This window comes from Symphalangus syndactylus, chromosome 21, assembly GCF_028878055.3.
Source record: "Symphalangus syndactylus isolate Jambi chromosome 21, NHGRI_mSymSyn1-v2.1_pri, whole genome shotgun sequence".
Classification (NCBI taxonomy): Eukaryota; Metazoa; Chordata; class Mammalia; order Primates; family Hylobatidae; genus Symphalangus; species Symphalangus syndactylus.
Window position 1 is genome coordinate 29,467,560 of NC_072443.2, and position 18,605 is coordinate 29,486,164.

Genomic DNA, 18,605 nt, shown 5'->3' on the forward strand with positions numbered 1-18,605 from the left:
CTACTCGGGAGGCTGAGGCAGGAGAATGGCGTGAACCCGGGAGGCGGAGCTTGCAGTGAGCCGAGATTGCGCCACTGCACTCCAGCCTGGGCGACAGAGTGAGACTCCGCCTCAAAACAAAAAAAAAAAAAAGAAAAAGGAAAAATCACCTCAAGAGTGAATGGTGCACTTCATTAACACAGCCTTTTAGAGTTTTCAAAGAATGATATTCAAACTGTAGTACAATATGTCTTACAACGAGAGAAAAGCAAACTGAGAAATTTGTAAAACTTCACACATAGACAGAAGAGACATGTGCCCCACGTGAATAATACATCCATGTAAAGAAACAAGCAGATTATTAGCAAAAATGTTTGTCCTATATACAGGTCTATGTGAATTTAACATGGGCTGGTAAGCTCTTCTTATATCTGGACTACCTATGATACGTTCATATATTTAAATTTCAAGATACATTTAAAAAAACTTTAAGAAAACCATAAAATATTTTCTTTGGGAGGAATAAACATTTAGAAGGCTCTTTATATATGTAGACATACATATACATGCAGACATACTTTTTAGATAAGAAAACAAGGGAGATATTTTAAAATCAATGAACCTACATTTTAAACTTCTTTAGAAATACACTTTCCATAGAAGCCTATTCATAAATAAGTCACTATCAATTATTTAGACAGCCATAAATGATAACAGAAGTTGAATTCATAAGGCAGAGCAATCATACCAGAACCCCCATTTGGTCATCTTAAAAAGGCCTTAATAAAAAGATTAATTACTGCAAAATAAGAGCTATTAGAATCCTAAAGGCACATATGCATTCAGTCTCAAGGGTTGAATGGAAAGACCTCATCTAGAAGGCAAGCTCCGTCTCTCTGCTGATGTGAAATAAACTAGTGAACAGCCTGGTAGGCCTGTGAACTTCATGTGAACAAACATCTGTTGGAAAAAAGTATCTTATTTTCTGTGGTTGTCTGTGTTTGTAAGGAGAATTTAGGGAGTAGATTGAAATATTTGATGCTACAGCTAGCTGGGCCCTCAGAGTAACAGTCAGGACTCTTTTATTACTTAGGTAAAAGCCAGTTCAGGCTCTGGCAAATGGCTATTCGGGGATATTTCAACAAGGTTTGTGATTTGAAGTTCTTCCAGACATTTCTAGTGTAATGCTAATCGGGATCCATACTGCTTGAAATCATATATGTGAATGATGTTCCTCTGGGCTCTACAACACCCACTTATTATGGAGAAAACGGTAAAGAAGCTGTGAAAACACTGTGTTTTGGCTACAACTTTTCCTGTAACTGAAGTATAGGTTTCTTTTAATCCAGAACTGGTGGTACTGAATATGTTATTTTAAATCAGTCATAGCACTTTGCTCAAAGTTATATTTTAATGCTATTTTCTTTTAAATAAATTGCTTCCTTATGTTATACAGAAGCTGTCAGATATTGTCTTTCTTTCTTGATTTTCATGTTTTGTCATCAAATTATTTTGACTGGAATTACAGAGTACTCATGGATACATATGAAACCTTAGAATGACTAGAAATAAACTGGTAAGAGAACACTGGCCAAAATTTGAAAAGATTAAAAAGATTTTCTATGCCTTCCTGAGTTATATGCAAGCATTTAAACATATAAAACTACACAGGGATTTCTGCATCTCCCATGCATGGCATCGAGCACATAAGAACTACCGTACTGACAATTCTTAAAACAGCTCATTAATTATCTTGATTCAGAAGTTTCAGAATGTATTGCTATTAGTATTAGCAAATCTTCTATGAACTGAGGTTTTCTTAAAAAAATTTTGAAATAAGATGAAAGTTCATATAGGAAAACTTCTGATATTCACAAATATGAGACAAAAATATTGCTTATCAGATATTTGCATTTAGTTTAAAACAGACATCAGCTATTCTTCCCTCCTTTTGCCTGTTTGTCCACTCAAATCCATTCATCCATTCACCCATCCATCCATCCATCCATCCATCCACCCATCCATCCATCCCCAACTATCCATCTAAGAGACATGTGCTGGGCACTCTGTTGGATACTTGAGGATAAAGTAATGCTATGGACTGAATGTCTGTGCCCTCTTCCCTGCAAATCCGTATGTTAAAACCTAATCCCTTTTGTAATGATATTTGGAGGGGAGGCTTTTGGGAGATGATTAGATTATGCAGGTGAAGCCCTCATGAAAGGGATTGGTTTCCTTATGAAACAGATCCCAGAGCACTCCCTTGCCCTTGTGAGGACACAGTATGAAGGCAGTTATCTATGAACCTGGAAGAGGGTCCTCACTAGACACTGAATGTTGGTAGCTTGATCTTGGACTTCCCAGCTTCCAGAACTGTGAGATATAAATGTTTGCTGTTTAGGCAATCCAGTCTATGGTATTCTGTTATAGTAGCCTGAACTGACTAGGACAAGCAGTGAACCAAACAACATTCTTATCTCCAAAGTGTTAATACTTTAGCAGACGAGACAGATAACCAACAATCAAGCAAATGAATTTTGAATAACAAAATTTTAGGTAGTGATGGGTGCTATGAAGAAAAATAAAGCAAAAAAGGAAAGAATATGACTGCAGAAGATAGGGGCTATTTAGATATGTTCAGGGAAAGCCTCCTCGAGAAGCAAAGAAGCAGCATTCCATTATTAATGGTTGTGAGTATGACTTGTATTTACAAAAATGGTACGTCCTTCTATTTGATGGCTGTCAGTGGAGCACTGGTTGCAGCCCTAAATAAGCTAAGAAAATGAATAGTTTGGTGCCAGTATTAATTCCATAGAGATTTCTATAAAACAGCATTTCAATGTACAAAGAGATTTTCCCCATTTCCTAAATCTAAGACAAAATGAAAGTCAGATAATGAATACATTTTGAATCAAAGAAGTGGCTCCACTGAGTGATCAAAGATAATATTAAGCTTGATATTCTTCTTTTCCATGAGGCAGCTCTGTAGCCATTCCTCTCACAATGCAAGCTTTATAAGCAAAATGCAAAGATGATCAAAATACTTTCTTGGGTGGATAACATTCATTAAATTATAGAATGAATAAGAAGGTGTTCTGAAAAGCAAAAAGCACTATATAACAGTAAGGTATTATTGTTACTGTTATCAGCCAACTCACCTGAACATGAAGGAAGCTGATCATAGTCCTGTGATGTTCTGTTAGTTTTGACATTTTCACCTGGTAACCTTCTAGCGGGAGGCAAAGGAACTTGGCCACTTGCTAGATCAGCAAAGGGATCTTAAAAATAAAAACAAATTTCAAATTAAAAGGATGACCTCTGTTGATTGGCTGAAGAAAAAAATTCTAGAATTATTTTATGAAGATTACGGCTTTCAAAAATAAATTAGAAAATTAAATTCATGACTGATATTAACCATTTTTTACTGCCTGCATATTTTCTAATTTATTCATCACTTGCTTAAATATGCTCTTCACATTTATTTCCAGATAATAAAGACTACTTGTTTTGTATTTATATTTTGCAGATATCTTATTTAAGATTGTTGACAATAAAAACAGCTTCTAAATTTTATTTTCTGTCCCAATCCAACCTGTACAATACATAGAAACTGTTCTAAAGTAAAAGCAAAAAACAAACAAATATACATAAAAAAATGGGTTTGGATCCTCCCTATAAGAGTATTACCAAATTATTTGATCTCTCTAAGCACTGGGCATACAAAATTTGTAAAACAGACCTGAAACTTCAGATTTGTGTGGATTACATGAATTTGTGTGTGTAAAATCTTCTGTACATACAAGGTGCTTATTATTATATTGGGCATCCTATGCTTAACATCATTGTTGTTAGTTGGCTCACAAAATAGTAAATTTAATTGTTAAAATTATGCCATTTAGTAATTAACATTTGAATATACAGTAAAATGTGATAATTTACCACCTTGGCAGTCAGAGACGGGGCATCTGAAATAGTAAAAAATATTATATTTACTAACTGGAATTAAAGGGAAAAAAAAAAGAGATTTTGTCAGTGTTGCTGTATTAAATCATTAAGACCATAAACCCAACTGGTTTAACATTCATAGTATTATATGGGTTTAAATTCTTAGAGAATTGATTCCCTTTTTGAGTAGACGAACATTATATCTGAAAACCTTGGTTCACTAATAATTTATCTAGCTATCACTCCCACCTCAGGCACCGCTGCTTTCCCCTCATAGTACTTTTATGTTGTCGGTATCTCTGAAAGTACCATCAATTCTTCTGAGGACAGGGATCTGAGGGATCTTGTCCTACTCCTCATGTTTGAATTATACCTCCTAAATCAAACATAGCACCTGGAACACTCTTGGCAAATAGCTTGCACTTAATATTTACTTTTAACTACCACAAATAAATCCACACAAATTCAGATTGTTCACAAATTTAAAATCAGTGAAACCTGAACTGCTAATGTAAAGCAAAAATTGTAAATATTAAAGAAGACCTGATTGAATTTCATTGTTTTAAATCCACTCCCTTAGACATTAATAATATGTAAGTATTTGATTATTTACGATGAAAACATAGGCTTAAATATTGCCTATTTTTATATTAGTTTTTGACTGGATAATGCAAGGCAGGGTTTGAAGCCATTATCTTTTCACCTTTTTTGGAGTATAATATTACCACCAGCTTTGCCGAGGACTTTTTGACTTAGACAAGGCTCTTTAACTTGTTTTCATTAATTTCAAGATTAAAATAACTCTTAGATTTTGAGTTTTCAGTATTTGAAGAATTGATGGTCCAACTCCATTAATTTTCCAGAAATATTTTTAGGAAGGAATGAGAAGATAAATCGCATGAGACAATGTTGATCTTTTGGTTTGTTAGAGAAACCAAAGGAAACAAATATGGTGATTTCAGCATAAATTTTGAAATTTCCCAAAGATTTTGAACTAGATATTTCATAAAATTTACTTCAGGTTCTTGTAGACTCTAAATGCCCCGATATAACATTAAGTCAGAGGAAAGATTGTCTTTTACAATACATACACTTGCTTATTTCTTTACGGGAAATTTATAGGTTTGTCAAATACACTTAATGCTATTTCTAATCATCTATTTATTTAAGGTTAAAAAGTAAACTCTGGAAACATTTCAGAGCCATACATAGACTACAAAATATACCACTCTACTATATTCTTCCATTGAACTATATTATTTAAAAGGTACTAGATACACTCAAAATATTATTATAAATAGCAAAAATACCTGCTTATGGTTCTGTTTTGAATCATTATCATGTTCTATCTTGCATCATATCCTAAGTTTGCTATTTGTCAGCCATAGGGTAAACTGGGCTCTCTAAAGCAAATTATAAAGTTGGAAGCATTCAGGCTTTAAAGGGAAAGACATTAGATACAACACAATTGCTACATAGAGTACAATAATTACCAATTGTCCCCTGATAAGAAAACTTTGTAAAGTAATAAAGTTTTTCTAAAATAAATTCTTCAAAAACTAAAGAAAAATATTATATCCACAGGATTAAAACAAACTGAAATTATCACAGCCAATTTATCGTTTATATAATAATAAGTGTTTGAGAAATAAATGGATACACATACAGAGACTAATCTGTTCTAAAAACCAAAGTACTACTGCCTGTGATTTATAGTATAGCACAGCAAAACTGAAAATTTAACACTTATTTGAGAGATTATAAAAAACTAAGGGAAGACTGGGAGGAAATGGTTTGCTACTTAAAAAAGAAATGAGGAAATATATATCAATAAAAATTATATTGTGTACAAATATTTAACTATATCTATTGCTCATGACATATTAACTGGAAAATGGTTATAAATAGCATATACTATGAGAAATAAATTTTACATAAATGTGAACTTACATACTCATAGGCAAAAAACAAAACAAAACAAAACAAAACAAAAAGGAAGGATACTTATCAATGAATAGGAGGAGGAAGTATGGATTTTTTTTTTTTTTTTTTTTTTTTGAGAGAGTGTCTTGTTCTGTCACCCAGGCTGGAGTGGAGTGGTTCAATCTTGACTCACTGCAACCTCTGCCTTCCAGGCACAAGCCATTCTCTTGCCTTAGCCTCCCAAGTAGCTGAGACTACAGGCGCGAGCCACCAACACCCGGCTAATTTTTGTATAGTTGGAGTTTCGGCATGTTGGCCAGGCTGGTGTCAAATTCCTGAGCTCAAGCAATCTGCCTGCCTCAGCCTCCCAAAGTGCTGGGATTACAGGCATGAGCCACCGTACCTGGCCTGGAATGTTTTTCTTAATTCTTTTTTTTCTTCACTATCTGAAACACTTCCAAATTTTTACCAAATGTAAAAACAGAGGCAAATAAAATTAAATAATTAGAACAATGGCAAATTTCCTCCCTGGCCGTTCATAAACCACCTGGAAGATCTATCAATTATCCCCCAAATTTTAATAGAGTATATCAAAGCAGAAACTAATGCTAGAAAAGGTTTGAAGAGCCATTTAGGTGAAACAAAGTTCTCCCCTCTTTGCTGCCCTCATGCTTTAGCTCATGTTCATATCTCTAGTATGTAATGATCTACCATTGGTTTAAATCCTCCAGTGTCAGATAACTCACTACACTCAAGGTAGAACAATTCGTAATGATTTAGGAAACTTCTTTGTAAGATGAATGCAATTTTCATTCTTAACATTTCCCATTGATCTTACTCCTACCTTCTGAAGTGACATGGAAGAAATATAATCCTTCTTTCCCAAATAGTGTAACTGAAGACAACTCTCATCTACATTCAAGGTCTTCTCTTCTCTGAGCCAATTCTCAGTTCCTTTAATCCACTCTAGTTTACTTTATCATCCTGGTTGCACTTTTTTGAGAATACCCCAGCCCAGTATATTTCAAACTTCAACATGCATCAGAATCACCAGGAAGGCTTGTGACCACTGGGTCCCATTCCCAGGGTTTCTGATTTATTAAGTCTTGAATTTTCATTTTAAATCAAATCCCCAGGAGATGCTAATGTTGTGAATCCGGAGAACACAATTTGAGGCTGCTGCTCTAGCCCATTAATGCTTCAACATCTGAACACAGTGGTATCCACAAAGGCTGAGTACTGTGGAGGACTTCACTCCTCAGATTTGAATTCTGTGAGTTCAAGCCCCAAATAGCATGCGCTTTCTCATCATAATGATGCTTTATAAAGATTGTAGTCAACAAAACCCCTAAAACCTTTTCAACAATTGTTGCTAATGATCTGGATTTTCTTCATATTTTACTTATGCGGTTGCATTTCTGGATCCAAGAATAAAACTTCCATTTATCTTTAATAAAGTCAATTTGGCTAGCTTTCAGAGTTGAACTGTGACTTTAAGATTAGATAAGATCTTCAAGTGAGATTACAGGTTAGAGAAACAGCGAAATAAAGGTAGCATAAGGACTGACAAAAACACTGTATTTTGTGCACTGCACAAAGACACCTAGTTATGGTTATGAGCAGGACTTAAATACAGCCTTTGCTTTGTTTCTTGAGCCCTGACCTGGCACAAAGTAGAGGGAGGGGTGTCTACTTCAATCCACCAGCAAAAAGGAAGTACTTTTTTGTAATATGGAGAAAAGCACATATACACTAGTGGTAGCCTTGGGATTGGAGACAAAAGAGCATAAAGCTTTTGTTGAGGACTTCAGGTTTTGTTAAGATATGATTGGCCTGTCCAAAATTGAGGGCTCATGTACAGCTGTAGGCATTACTATTCTGCCAAAAGAAATCTTACATGAAAGCCTAAAATAGAAAAGAGATAAAAGAAGAATGAGAGCCCTGCCTCTGCTTGCCCTGCCCCCTTGATCCTACAAGAGTACTGAGGCACTTTTGCAGAGACACAGGACACTGCAATTTGACAAACACTACTATATAGAAGTCAATGAGCTATAAGGCTAAAAAGCTGAACCTGGCCCAACTGTGCAGGGCACTGAATGCTGGAATAAAAATGTAGGCTTGATTAGGTACTTAGTATAATATCATGAGAAAATTCAACCTCTTTTCCTAAGATACCTATCATTTATCTTTAATCAGAAATAATTATTTCCTCAGGAAACCAAATCTCAATAATGTTTAGAAAAGATGTATCATTACACCAGACTAAGATTTTACAGTCTGAACAACGAAAACAATGGTAAAATGTTCACAGAGTTTGTTTAAATTTTGCAGGCCCTTTTATTTACCTTTTATAATTCTAAAACTACTGAGTTAAACTTTAGCATTTATAGCATATTCTTAATAAAGTCAATTCTTAGGGAGAACTGCTATCATGAATCTTTTACATTTCTTTAGACAGTACAATGTACTAAATACTTTGCAAAACAGTACTCAAATGCTCATTTATCAGCCAAAAAAACCTTTATGCTGTATGATATGCAATAGCATTAAAATATTGAAATATTTCTTTTGAAAAGGAGGAATGCTAATATACATGGTTTTAAATTTGAATCAAAATAATTGTCACAATGAAAGTCATAAAGGGGCTGGGTGCAGTGGTTCACGCCTGCAATTCTAGCGTTTTGGGAGGTTCAAGCAGGGGGATTACATAAGGCCAGGAGTTCGAGACCAGCCTGGCCAACATGGCGAAACCCCATCTCTACTAAAAATATAAAAAATTAGCCAACTGTAGTGGTGCACACCTGTAATCCCAGCTACTTAGGCGGCGGAGGCAGGAGAATCACTTGAACCTCGGAGGCAGAGGTTGTAGTGAACTGAGATCGCACCACTGTACTCCAGCCTGGGCAACAGAGTGAGACCCTGTCTCAAAAATAAATAAATAAATAAAAAGTCATAAAGGATCTGGTACCAGACTAGAACTCTGTCATGTAAATGATATGAAAGATTGGAAAAGGAAACAAAAAAGTTGCCTTTTTTTTTTTTTTAAGAAATACTTATTATAAGGGATGTTGACATTATTGGGAAGAGAATTAGAATATGTCCAGCTATTAATGAAAGTCAAGACAGAGTCAACAGGCTTGAAAAACATTGCCCTGACCCCCATGCTAGCCTGACACTCTAAGTTAAGGATAGCTGTTGTTGAGCTCCCTGGCAGCCAAGCAAACACAAAACAGGCAAATCTATAAAATAAATACAATGGTTTATAAAAATTGCATTTTAGCTAATAAGAGGGGACATTTTCATTTTAAACCAGTAATTTTTTTAGCAATTAATCTTGAGGGGTTTCTTTATGAAGATTTTATATGAAAGGAAATGAACAATTAAGATAAAATGAATAACTAAAACCTTTTACAATTAATTCTTTTGACAAAAACAGGTAAAAGTGTGTATTGGTGTAAAATGTTCTATTATAGCTCTTGGAAAGCTTGACTTTATTTGCCAAAAAAGCCACATCATCAAAGTTCCATCTATTGGGGCTTAAGTTACACATATAAAAGGTGACAGGAGAGCCAGAAACTATCCTGAACTTAGCATCAGGAAGTTTAAGTAACTAAGATTTAGAACGACTCACTGTTCTAAAAATCATGTTAAAGCCTATGTATAAGACAAAGTTTTGAATAAGTGAAAAAAAATAGCAAAACACAGCAGCATTTACATGTAACTATATGAATAAAAGCCCAAGCAGTTATGATATGGTTTGGCTCTGTGTCCCCACTCAAATTTCATTTTGAATTGTAATCCCCACATGTTAGGGAGGGAACTGACGGGAGGTGACTGGATCATGGGGGTGGTTCCCCCATGCTGTTCTCATGACAGCGAGTGCTCATGAGATCTGGTTTTTGATAAATGTCTGGCATTTTCCCTGCTTGCTCACTATCTCTTGCACCCGCTGCCATGTAAGACGTGCCCTGGTTCCCCTTCGCTTCTGCCGTGAGTGTATGTTTTCTGAGGCCTCCCCAGGCATGCAGAACTGTGAATCAATGAAACCCCTTTTCTTTATAAACTACCTAGTCTTGGGTAGTACTTTTATGGCAGTGTGAAAACGGACTCATATAGTATACTTCCTGCTTGAACCAGAATGGGTTATGACACCAGTGCTTTAACTGGCAGAATCCAGTGAACTCATAAGGTTCCAGAGGTCAGGAGGCATCTATCACAAGTGGGTAAACAGTGAATGGCTCAATCAATATTTACTGATGTAAAAGCAGAAGATTATTCTTGAAAAATAAACCACTTTAAGAAAGTGAAGTTGTGTATTCCAAGTTGTACGTCCATAGCTTGTCTGTCTTATCAAATCTCTTCAAACTTTCTAAACTATCAAACCAAGTAAAAAAAAAAAAAAAAACACTAAGAAAAACTAATGGTAGACATGACCATTAATCAACTGAGGAAGCTAATAAGGGAATCAGTTGGGAATAAAGATGCTGAAGTTTCCATGAGGCATATACGTAGCTAAAGGACAAACTGAGCACTTTTTAAAGATTTTCATGATTTATCTCATGTAGAAATGTAAGGAACTGTGAAAAAAAGAACATCTTTACCCTGTATTTTCCCAAATCAAGTCCAGGAGGAAAAGGTTGCAGGGCACAGCATCACTAACAAGACAGACTGGAACTGTTAATTAGTATCAGCAGATTCCATATAACAATTTTTTTCTTTTTCCTGATAATTCTAACTAATGCAACAGATGGTTTATTAAGTCTTCATTTTTATTTCAGATCCTCTTTTGAAATTTTAAAATATACTAATATAAAAAATTAGTTTACTAATATTAAACTAATAAATATTATATAATATATACATATATACATAATATTAGTTACTAAGAAAAAATTAGTTTTCCTTTGAATACCAATAATTAGTGAGTAGATACACACTGAGGCATTAAAAATATCACAACAAAACTATAAAATGCAGCTATTTCAGAAAAACTTCTCTATTCATGTTATAACAATGTAATTTACCAAAATCTTATGTTTTGAACAAAATTATGACACTAAGGCATATCTAGTAAAATTTTAAAAACCTATTAAAAAACATTGCATTGGGAATCGGAAGACAAAGTCTAAATATTGTTCCCATTACTATTAGCCTACCCCTTAGCAGTTCTGGTTCTCAGGGTTGCATTTGTAACATAAGGAGGTTTCTGGACTGGACAATCCCTATAGCATCATTTCTACATTCTGTGGTTCCTTATTGCTCTTTCCATCTCTGTAATTCTGTTGGCATTAAACCAATCAACTGACAAACAAACGTACCCACGATTGCTACTTTTACCACCTAGGGATTTTTCTGTTCTGCTACGGAGGTAGAGACTAATGAATCACTAGCATTTATTTGATAGTATGGTTTTGGAAATATTTTCGCTTTAAGTGAATAGTTTTCTTTGGCTTTTCCCTCCTACCTGAAGGAAGAAGAAAAAGATCCTGTCCTGAGGATGGTCGGCTACTGGAGCCAGGAGGTTTTGAATGTTCAATGAGACTATGCCTTGCAGGAGGTGGGGGAGGTGGGAGAGATGGAGGGAGGGCATCAAAAGCATCTTCACCTGCATTTAAAGAAAGGTCGGTATTAGCAGCAGAACTTCATTAATCAAAATACACAGCATCAAACAAAAGTAATAATTGATTTTCTCTTGCTGCTTATAAAGAATTTCACTCGCAGGGTTTATCCAGCAGTTCACCAACTTTGATAATGGGATCTAATTATTTTGTGGGAGAGTCTGGAGAGAAATACACACATGCATACATATACATACATACATACATACATACAAACACACCCATGCAAACTTTTTCTATCAGGCCTTTTTATAAAAAGTAGCATTGTAACTTATGACACAGCTCATAGTTCACTTGTAACCTTTATAATATTAGGACTCAGAGTTTGAACTAAAAATTATTATCAGTCACACCATGAAAACAGGATTTTCTGTGTAACAAAAAGAGTTCACAGCCTTTAACTGTAAAATCACATCAAATACATACAATTTAATGTCACAGAATAGTTTAGATTATCCCATATAGTTTATTCCACTGGATTTTAATTTATTTAACCTAATGTTTCATATATTTGATATGCTGTCAAAATATACATAAAATATACCTAGAGCAGAGAAATATGATATTTTTCAATTTATCAGATTTAGCTACAGAAGAACAGCTAAATATAGAACCTTCTCTGGTTCCAAGCACTACTTACATTTGCATATTTCCCAGCTTTAATAACTAGAATATTGCAGCATACTTTTATATCTACTTATTTGTCCCCTGCCACACCTTACTATTCTACTCATAGTTTTCATTACCTTGAGTCTTAAAAAAAGAAAAAAAAAAAAAAAAGCACATGTTTTGTAAGCTATCTCAAAATACTTTAGGAATGAGACAGGATATACATAAACACATATTCTAATAATAAAAATTCACATTTTTAAGTTGAATGATTTAAACATAATGACATATTTAAAGAAAAATGAGGCTGGACGTGGTGGCTCATGTCTGCAATCCCAGCACTTTGGGAGGCTGAGGTGGGTGGATCATGAGGTCAGGAGATCTAGACCATCCTGGCCAACACGGTGAAACCCCGTCTCTAGTAAAATACAAAAAATTAGCTGGGGGTGGTGGTACGTGCCTGTAATCCCAGCTACTCGGGAGGCTGAGGCAGGGGAATCGCTTGAACCCAGGAGGCGGAGGCTGCAGTGAGCTGCGATTGTGCCATTGCACTCCAGCCTGGTGACAGAGAAAGACTCTGTCTCAAAAAAAAAAAAAAAAAAAGATATTACTATTTACTGAACTTGCTTTAGAAAAAATTTGCAGACTAATTTTTTTAATCATCATATTTTTCTTATTAACACATCTGAAGATGCAGGAGAGAGAGTTTTGCTATCATTTTAACCTTCAGCTATTTCCTACATTATCATATTTATTCAAATCTTTTTTCAGCCCTTAAACATCAGGCATCGGGCCAGGCTCATGCATGATATGAAAATCAAAATTATAAGGCTCTGACTCAAGGAGCTGAGATTCCATGAAAGGAGCTTAAAAAAAAGCTCACAAATAGGTATGATTTACAAGTGAAAGTGTTTGATTGGTCCCGTAAAAGAGACATGTGCATTGGATGAGGAAAGAGAAATGTAGACAAGTGGTATTCAGTGAAGTGTTGAAGAAAAGGAAGTCCTGGGATATCAGAAGGCTCAAAAATTTATTCATCAAATGCAAGGACAGGATCATCTAAGTAGAGTAAACAGTATGAAGAAAAAATGACACGCATAAGAAGACCTAGAAAAAGGTCAAGGTAAAAAGACAGGATGGAAAATCTATCTACTTTGTCATATAAAGCAGTCACCCATCCACATATGGTTATTTAAATTTAATGAAAAGTCAGTTCCATAATCACACTTAACCCATATGCAAATATACAGATCCTTTACATCACCACAGAAAGCTTTACTGAACAATGCTTATCGGGGTGATGAAGATCTGGGTAATATGTCAAAAACCAGTGTGCAGGAAGAAGTGGAAGGAAGAGAAAGACTGTAGGTAACAGAGTTAGGAGGTTTTTGTAATTGATGTAGGTAGGCATAAAGTCCTGAACTACAGAGAGAAGAGGAGCGAAAGATACTGCAATTGTGTCATTCACAATACTAGTCAGTAGTACTTGTGAGAAAATGGAAAGGTTCATTTCGTATTTCTGGTGGCCTAACAGCCAATTCAGAAGACCTTGTAAATTTACTTTTATCATATATTATTTTTTGTTACAGTGACTTGTTATTGTGAAGCCTTACATAAGGTGTGCAGACATTCTGTCTTCTAAAAACAGGGTGAGATGCTTCCTAATTAGAATTAATGAAAGTAACAGTGACACGGGCACCAGCCAACTTCAACATATATACACACCTACATATACCTTCACCTGTGGATACACACAAATACACATAGGATGTTTCTTCATATTATAATTTGAAATAAGGAAATTGAGATTTTTTTGAATGTGTTATAGTTGTAATGATTAGAATAAAACAGAATTTATTATCAGTTCTCTACATACAACTATTTAATTTTGCATAATTTAATTAGCATAAGTGGAATTGGTGCTCATGCTGCAAGAAAAGCAAGTTCATATTTATTAAGAATTATTATACTTAAAGAAAATCTCAACACTTCAAGTCATCACTTCAAAACTACTAGAGCACAAAGTTCTCATGTGGTTTTAGACTACATTTAGTATGGACAAAACAACTTGCTTAAAACATGACTAATGCCTAACTACTACACTACTACTTTAATCATCTACATGGAGTAACGGTCTTGTGAACTTGGGAGTCACCAGCACCTGGAGAACCCATTCAAATTTCAGGCAAATTCACAACTCAGTATGTCTGTGTTATACTGAACTCTGAATTCTGAAAATTCTGAAATTAAAAGAAGGAGGGGTGGGTTGTTTAAAATTTTTTTAAAGGTTTCAACCTAATGGAGGGATGAGAAGATCATAATCAGAGGGCGTCCTGTTGAGTGAAGAACCATGCTTTGGATTGTCCCGAGTTGGAGGCCTGGCAGGTGGTAATGGCACTGGATCAGAGGCTGAATCAAAAACATCTCCTAGAGGATAACACAAAACCTTAATGTATTTTCAGTACAATGGCATGACATTTTGCCTTTAAATTCTGACCATTAAGATGTACATCACAAAGGAAATTATATTCTATACGTACCCTTTAAATATATGCCTAAGTCAGGGATGTTTGATTTCTTCTCTGAAGATGGACCATGTGTTCCATTCAGCATACAGTGACCATTATCACAAGACCTAAAGGACAGTTCAGAGTAAAATCCTATAAGGAGAATACTTTCCAATTAAAAATAATTCGAGAGGTAGAGGGAACTAGCATTCCTGTTCATTTAATAAAGTTTGAACATATATTTTTCTTTTCTGGAAAATTACTAGTAATAACATCAAGATACTCATCCCTTATTTTAAAATGTAGAAGTAAATATCTCAAGGAACACAGTCTTTTTTTAAACTATAACCAAGAATTACAAGGGCCACAAAAATTGTTGATATCCTAAACACATATGTAAAATTAACTTATCTCTGTAGAAGAATTCAATAGAACCTGGTCGTTTTTGAAGTAAAAAAAGAAGTATGTGCCAAGGCAAAAACATACAGCAGTCTCAATGACTTTATTATTTGTTGATAGTATTTAATATCATATTTTTGCTTCTGTAACTTAAAATTTCCTTGTAATAAAAATAAGCTACAGCCCATAAAAGAAGAAAAATTATTAAACTTTCAGTAATTCCATTACAATTCTGACAGGAACATTCAAAGAACTAGAGCTTGTGGTACTGTTTCACCACTGCCAAGAACAAAATTCTGGCCCTCTGACACTACAGAAAATGACTTTAACAAAGGCCTTGGGTACATGACAAGTACAGTTTTTAATGTGTTTGTAAAGGGTACCACTTACCAGAAAAGTATGCTTGAGTTGTTGGGGCTTTTTTCGTTTTGTTGTGTGTGTGTCTGTGTGTTGCAAAGGCTGGAGTGCAGTGGCATGATCTTGGCTCACCGCAATCTCCGCCTACCAGGTTCAAGCAATTCCCATGCCTTAGCCTCCCAAGTAGCTGGGATTACAAGTGTGCACCACCACGCCCAGCCAATTTTTTTTATTTTTTAGTAGAGACAGGGTTTTGCCATGTTGCCCAGGCAGATCTCAAACTCCTGGCCACAAGTGATCTACCCACCTCACACTCCCAAAGTGCTGGGATTACAGGCACGAGCCACTACACCCAGCCAAACTGTTGGTATTAATTCTTTGGAATCATACTATGAACACAATGGCTAAAATTGAGCCATGGGAAGATAGCAGCAGGAAGAGAAGATAGGGAGCATATTTTGCCTTCAGTATATAGCTCTATAACAATCAACTGACAAAGAGCTATAGAAATCAGAGATTTTACTTTTCTCTGATTTACTCTGAATTTTTAGAGTAAAGTAAAAGTGCATATGTAATGGAGGAGATGGTGGATATTTGACTAGATAATGCAAGAACGCTTCATCTGAAATTCATTTCTATTCTCTCTGGTGGCCACTTCTCTTTAAGGGGCCAGATATAGTTCATTTAAAAATAGTTATCATGTATTGAATCTTCATAATAATGATGGATTTTTACTGAAATTAAATTGAATTACTCATTTACTGTGTCACTTTTTCTACATATTGACAATTCACTTCTCCTGATGTTCCAAAGGGGGAAAAATACACACAGGGAAAGAAAGTGTTAAGCTTAAACAGCTCTTTGGAGAGCACAAAAGAAGATACTTCATCCATCAGCTTTCAAGAACAAATTAGATAAAGAATTCACTCCAATTACATTTAGAGATTATCAACATTTATTACTTATCTGTAACAACAGAAAAATGGTAATGATGGTTATAACTCAAATTTATTTTCAAGATTTGGGAGCTCTGCCACAAAAAATCTCATCCAATATGATGTAACAATTAAAATTTAATGTATTAAAATTATACTCCTCACTTATCCAGCAATGAAAAAAAATAAGACTCCCAAAGAGACCAAAAAAAGCTCATCCTACTTTAGTTTTTAAAAATTACTGCACATTTGTAAGAGCCAAAGAACCGAAAATTGTTAACAACTTATATTTGATGAGAAGGAATATCTTTTGTTCTCAAATACATCACTAGCTACTTGGTTCTTCTGATACATAAAATTACCTCCTCGTTATTTCTTTGTCTTCTCAATGATACTATTTTATCAACAGATGTCTTATTTAAACACCAGCAATAGCAAGGAGTGTTTAGGTTCTTGCTTTTAAAAAAATAAAGTCCTGCGCTGTAGACTGTTAATAATTCTGGGTAATAATTCAGCAGAATGTTGACAATTCTAACCAGGGTCACTTATTAAGACAGACAAAAATGAAAATGTGCTTCTCTTTCCAAGTGCTGCATTTTCTACCTCAGTGAGATGCCTGAAGAAACACATTAAAACATTTTTTAGTTTTTCATTGGAAAAGAAGGGAACACTGTACTTATTAAATGTTTTCAGTTGATTGACTTGACCTCAAAAGGAAATGGCACACTAAGTAAAGATGGCACAGATGACTGAAGTAATTGCCATCTCCCCTATCCCTCAGTCAGTCATGGAGAGATGCTGGAATGTAGGGCCACCAGCAGTACTTGAGCCCTATTCTATGTGCCAAGCATGGCCCCAGGAACGTTATACAAAGGAAACCAGAACTCAGAAAGTAAGTTTTGTAGCTGGGAGTACTGAGTACCTCATATATGTCAGTCAGGTAAAACAAACAAACCCAGAAATATTAGATTTCAGTTTATAAATTCAATAATATAAATGCAGACTCATGCTTTTACTTAAAGACAAACTAATATTTCAATACAAACAACCCACTATTAATAACTCTTATTTACCTCAATGGAGCTTCCAAGTCAAAGACCAAGGCTATCCCCATGTAAGTGAGAATAAGCCACAAAAGTAAGGAAAAAACCCCCATTATTCCTCACATTCTTTTTTTTTTTTTTTTTTTTTTTTTGAGATGGTGTCTCGTTCTGTCACCCAGGCTGGAGTGCAGTGGCGCGATCTCGGCTCACTGCAACCTCCGCCTCCTGGGTTCAAGTGATTCTCCTGCCTCAGCCTCCTGAGTAGCTGGAATTACAGGTGCCCACCACCATGCCCAGCTAATTTTTGTATTTTTAGTAGAGACAAGGTTTCACCATGTTGGTCAGGCTGGTTTTAAACTCCTGACCTCATGATCCACCCGCCTCAGCCTCCCAAAGTGCTAGGATTACAGGCGTGAGCCACCACGCCTGGCCTATTCCTCACATTCTTATTTGATCTAAAGGAAGGTTAAAATAGCACTTCATAGAAAAACAAAAAATTAAGGGAAACACCTTGGTATTTTTTTCCCACTTCTTCAAAATCTGAATAGAAGTAGGTAGCAAGTACATCAAGAAAGAAAATGAATATAAATTATACTAGTCTTTACATCATGAAGAAAAATTCTAAGGAAGGTCAGAATAATACCTTAGTTTCTGAGCACTAATTTTTCTTCATGAGATATGTGCTTAGAACTGATAAAATAAAGTGACTTCCTGATTAATGAGAAATCTGCATCTTTTAGTTTTCTTTAAAAGTAATGCTGGAAATGGTATACAGGAAGAGAAGGATTTGAGCTGGAAATCAAGGATTTTTAACTAGACATGAATCAACTGTTTAAAAACAAACACTACAAATGATAATGCTTATGCAGATGTAAGTGACAAAAATCTGCCCATATTCTTACCGAATAGGAGGTTTTACATTATGACAATGAGATGGTTGTGAATTCAGGGAAACAGGGTGGGATGAAGGAATCTTGTATTCATCATCATCTTCCTCTACTGGGTCTCTTGTTTTCTCTGAAAGAGAATTTGCTAACGGACCAGTACACCTACCAGGGGAAAAAAATCAAATCTAGTTTAAGCATAATATTCAAAACAGGCAAGTCTGATGTGACATATTCAAGTCAAAGAAGCTACTTTATCACTTATGTTCATTTTTCAATTACAGAGTATCATCGGAGAAGCTGTTCTTATATCAAATACAAATGAAAAGGATTTTCAATCTTTTGTTAAGACCCTTGATGGGATAAAAGAATTTTCATCCTCACAATTTTAAATGGCACAATAGGA

At 35.1% G+C, this 18,605-nt stretch overlaps 1 protein-coding gene across 17 annotated transcripts in view; it reads right to left on the minus strand.

Moving 5' to 3' along the window:
• The window catches only part of CBLB (Cbl proto-oncogene B), a 268,224-nt gene that overhangs the window by 63,977 nt on the left and 185,642 nt on the right, over positions 1-18,605 (minus strand). For 8 of the 17 annotated variants that reach the window (XM_063630593.1, XM_063630594.1, XM_063630592.1 and 5 more), the window contains 5 exons: positions 18,218-18,364; positions 14,615-14,709; positions 14,370-14,501; positions 11,312-11,452; positions 3,138-3,257 (listed from right to left, as the gene is read on the minus strand). In XM_063630593.1, coding sequence (XP_063486663.1) covers positions 3,138-3,257; positions 11,312-11,452; positions 14,370-14,501; positions 14,615-14,709; positions 18,218-18,364 — 635 coding nt within the window. The remainder of the gene's footprint in view (positions 1-3,137; positions 3,258-11,311; positions 11,453-14,369; positions 14,502-14,614; positions 14,710-18,217; positions 18,365-18,605) is intronic. The other 9 variants (XM_055260467.2, XM_055260468.2, XM_055260469.2 and 6 more) reach the window with 3 other exon arrangements.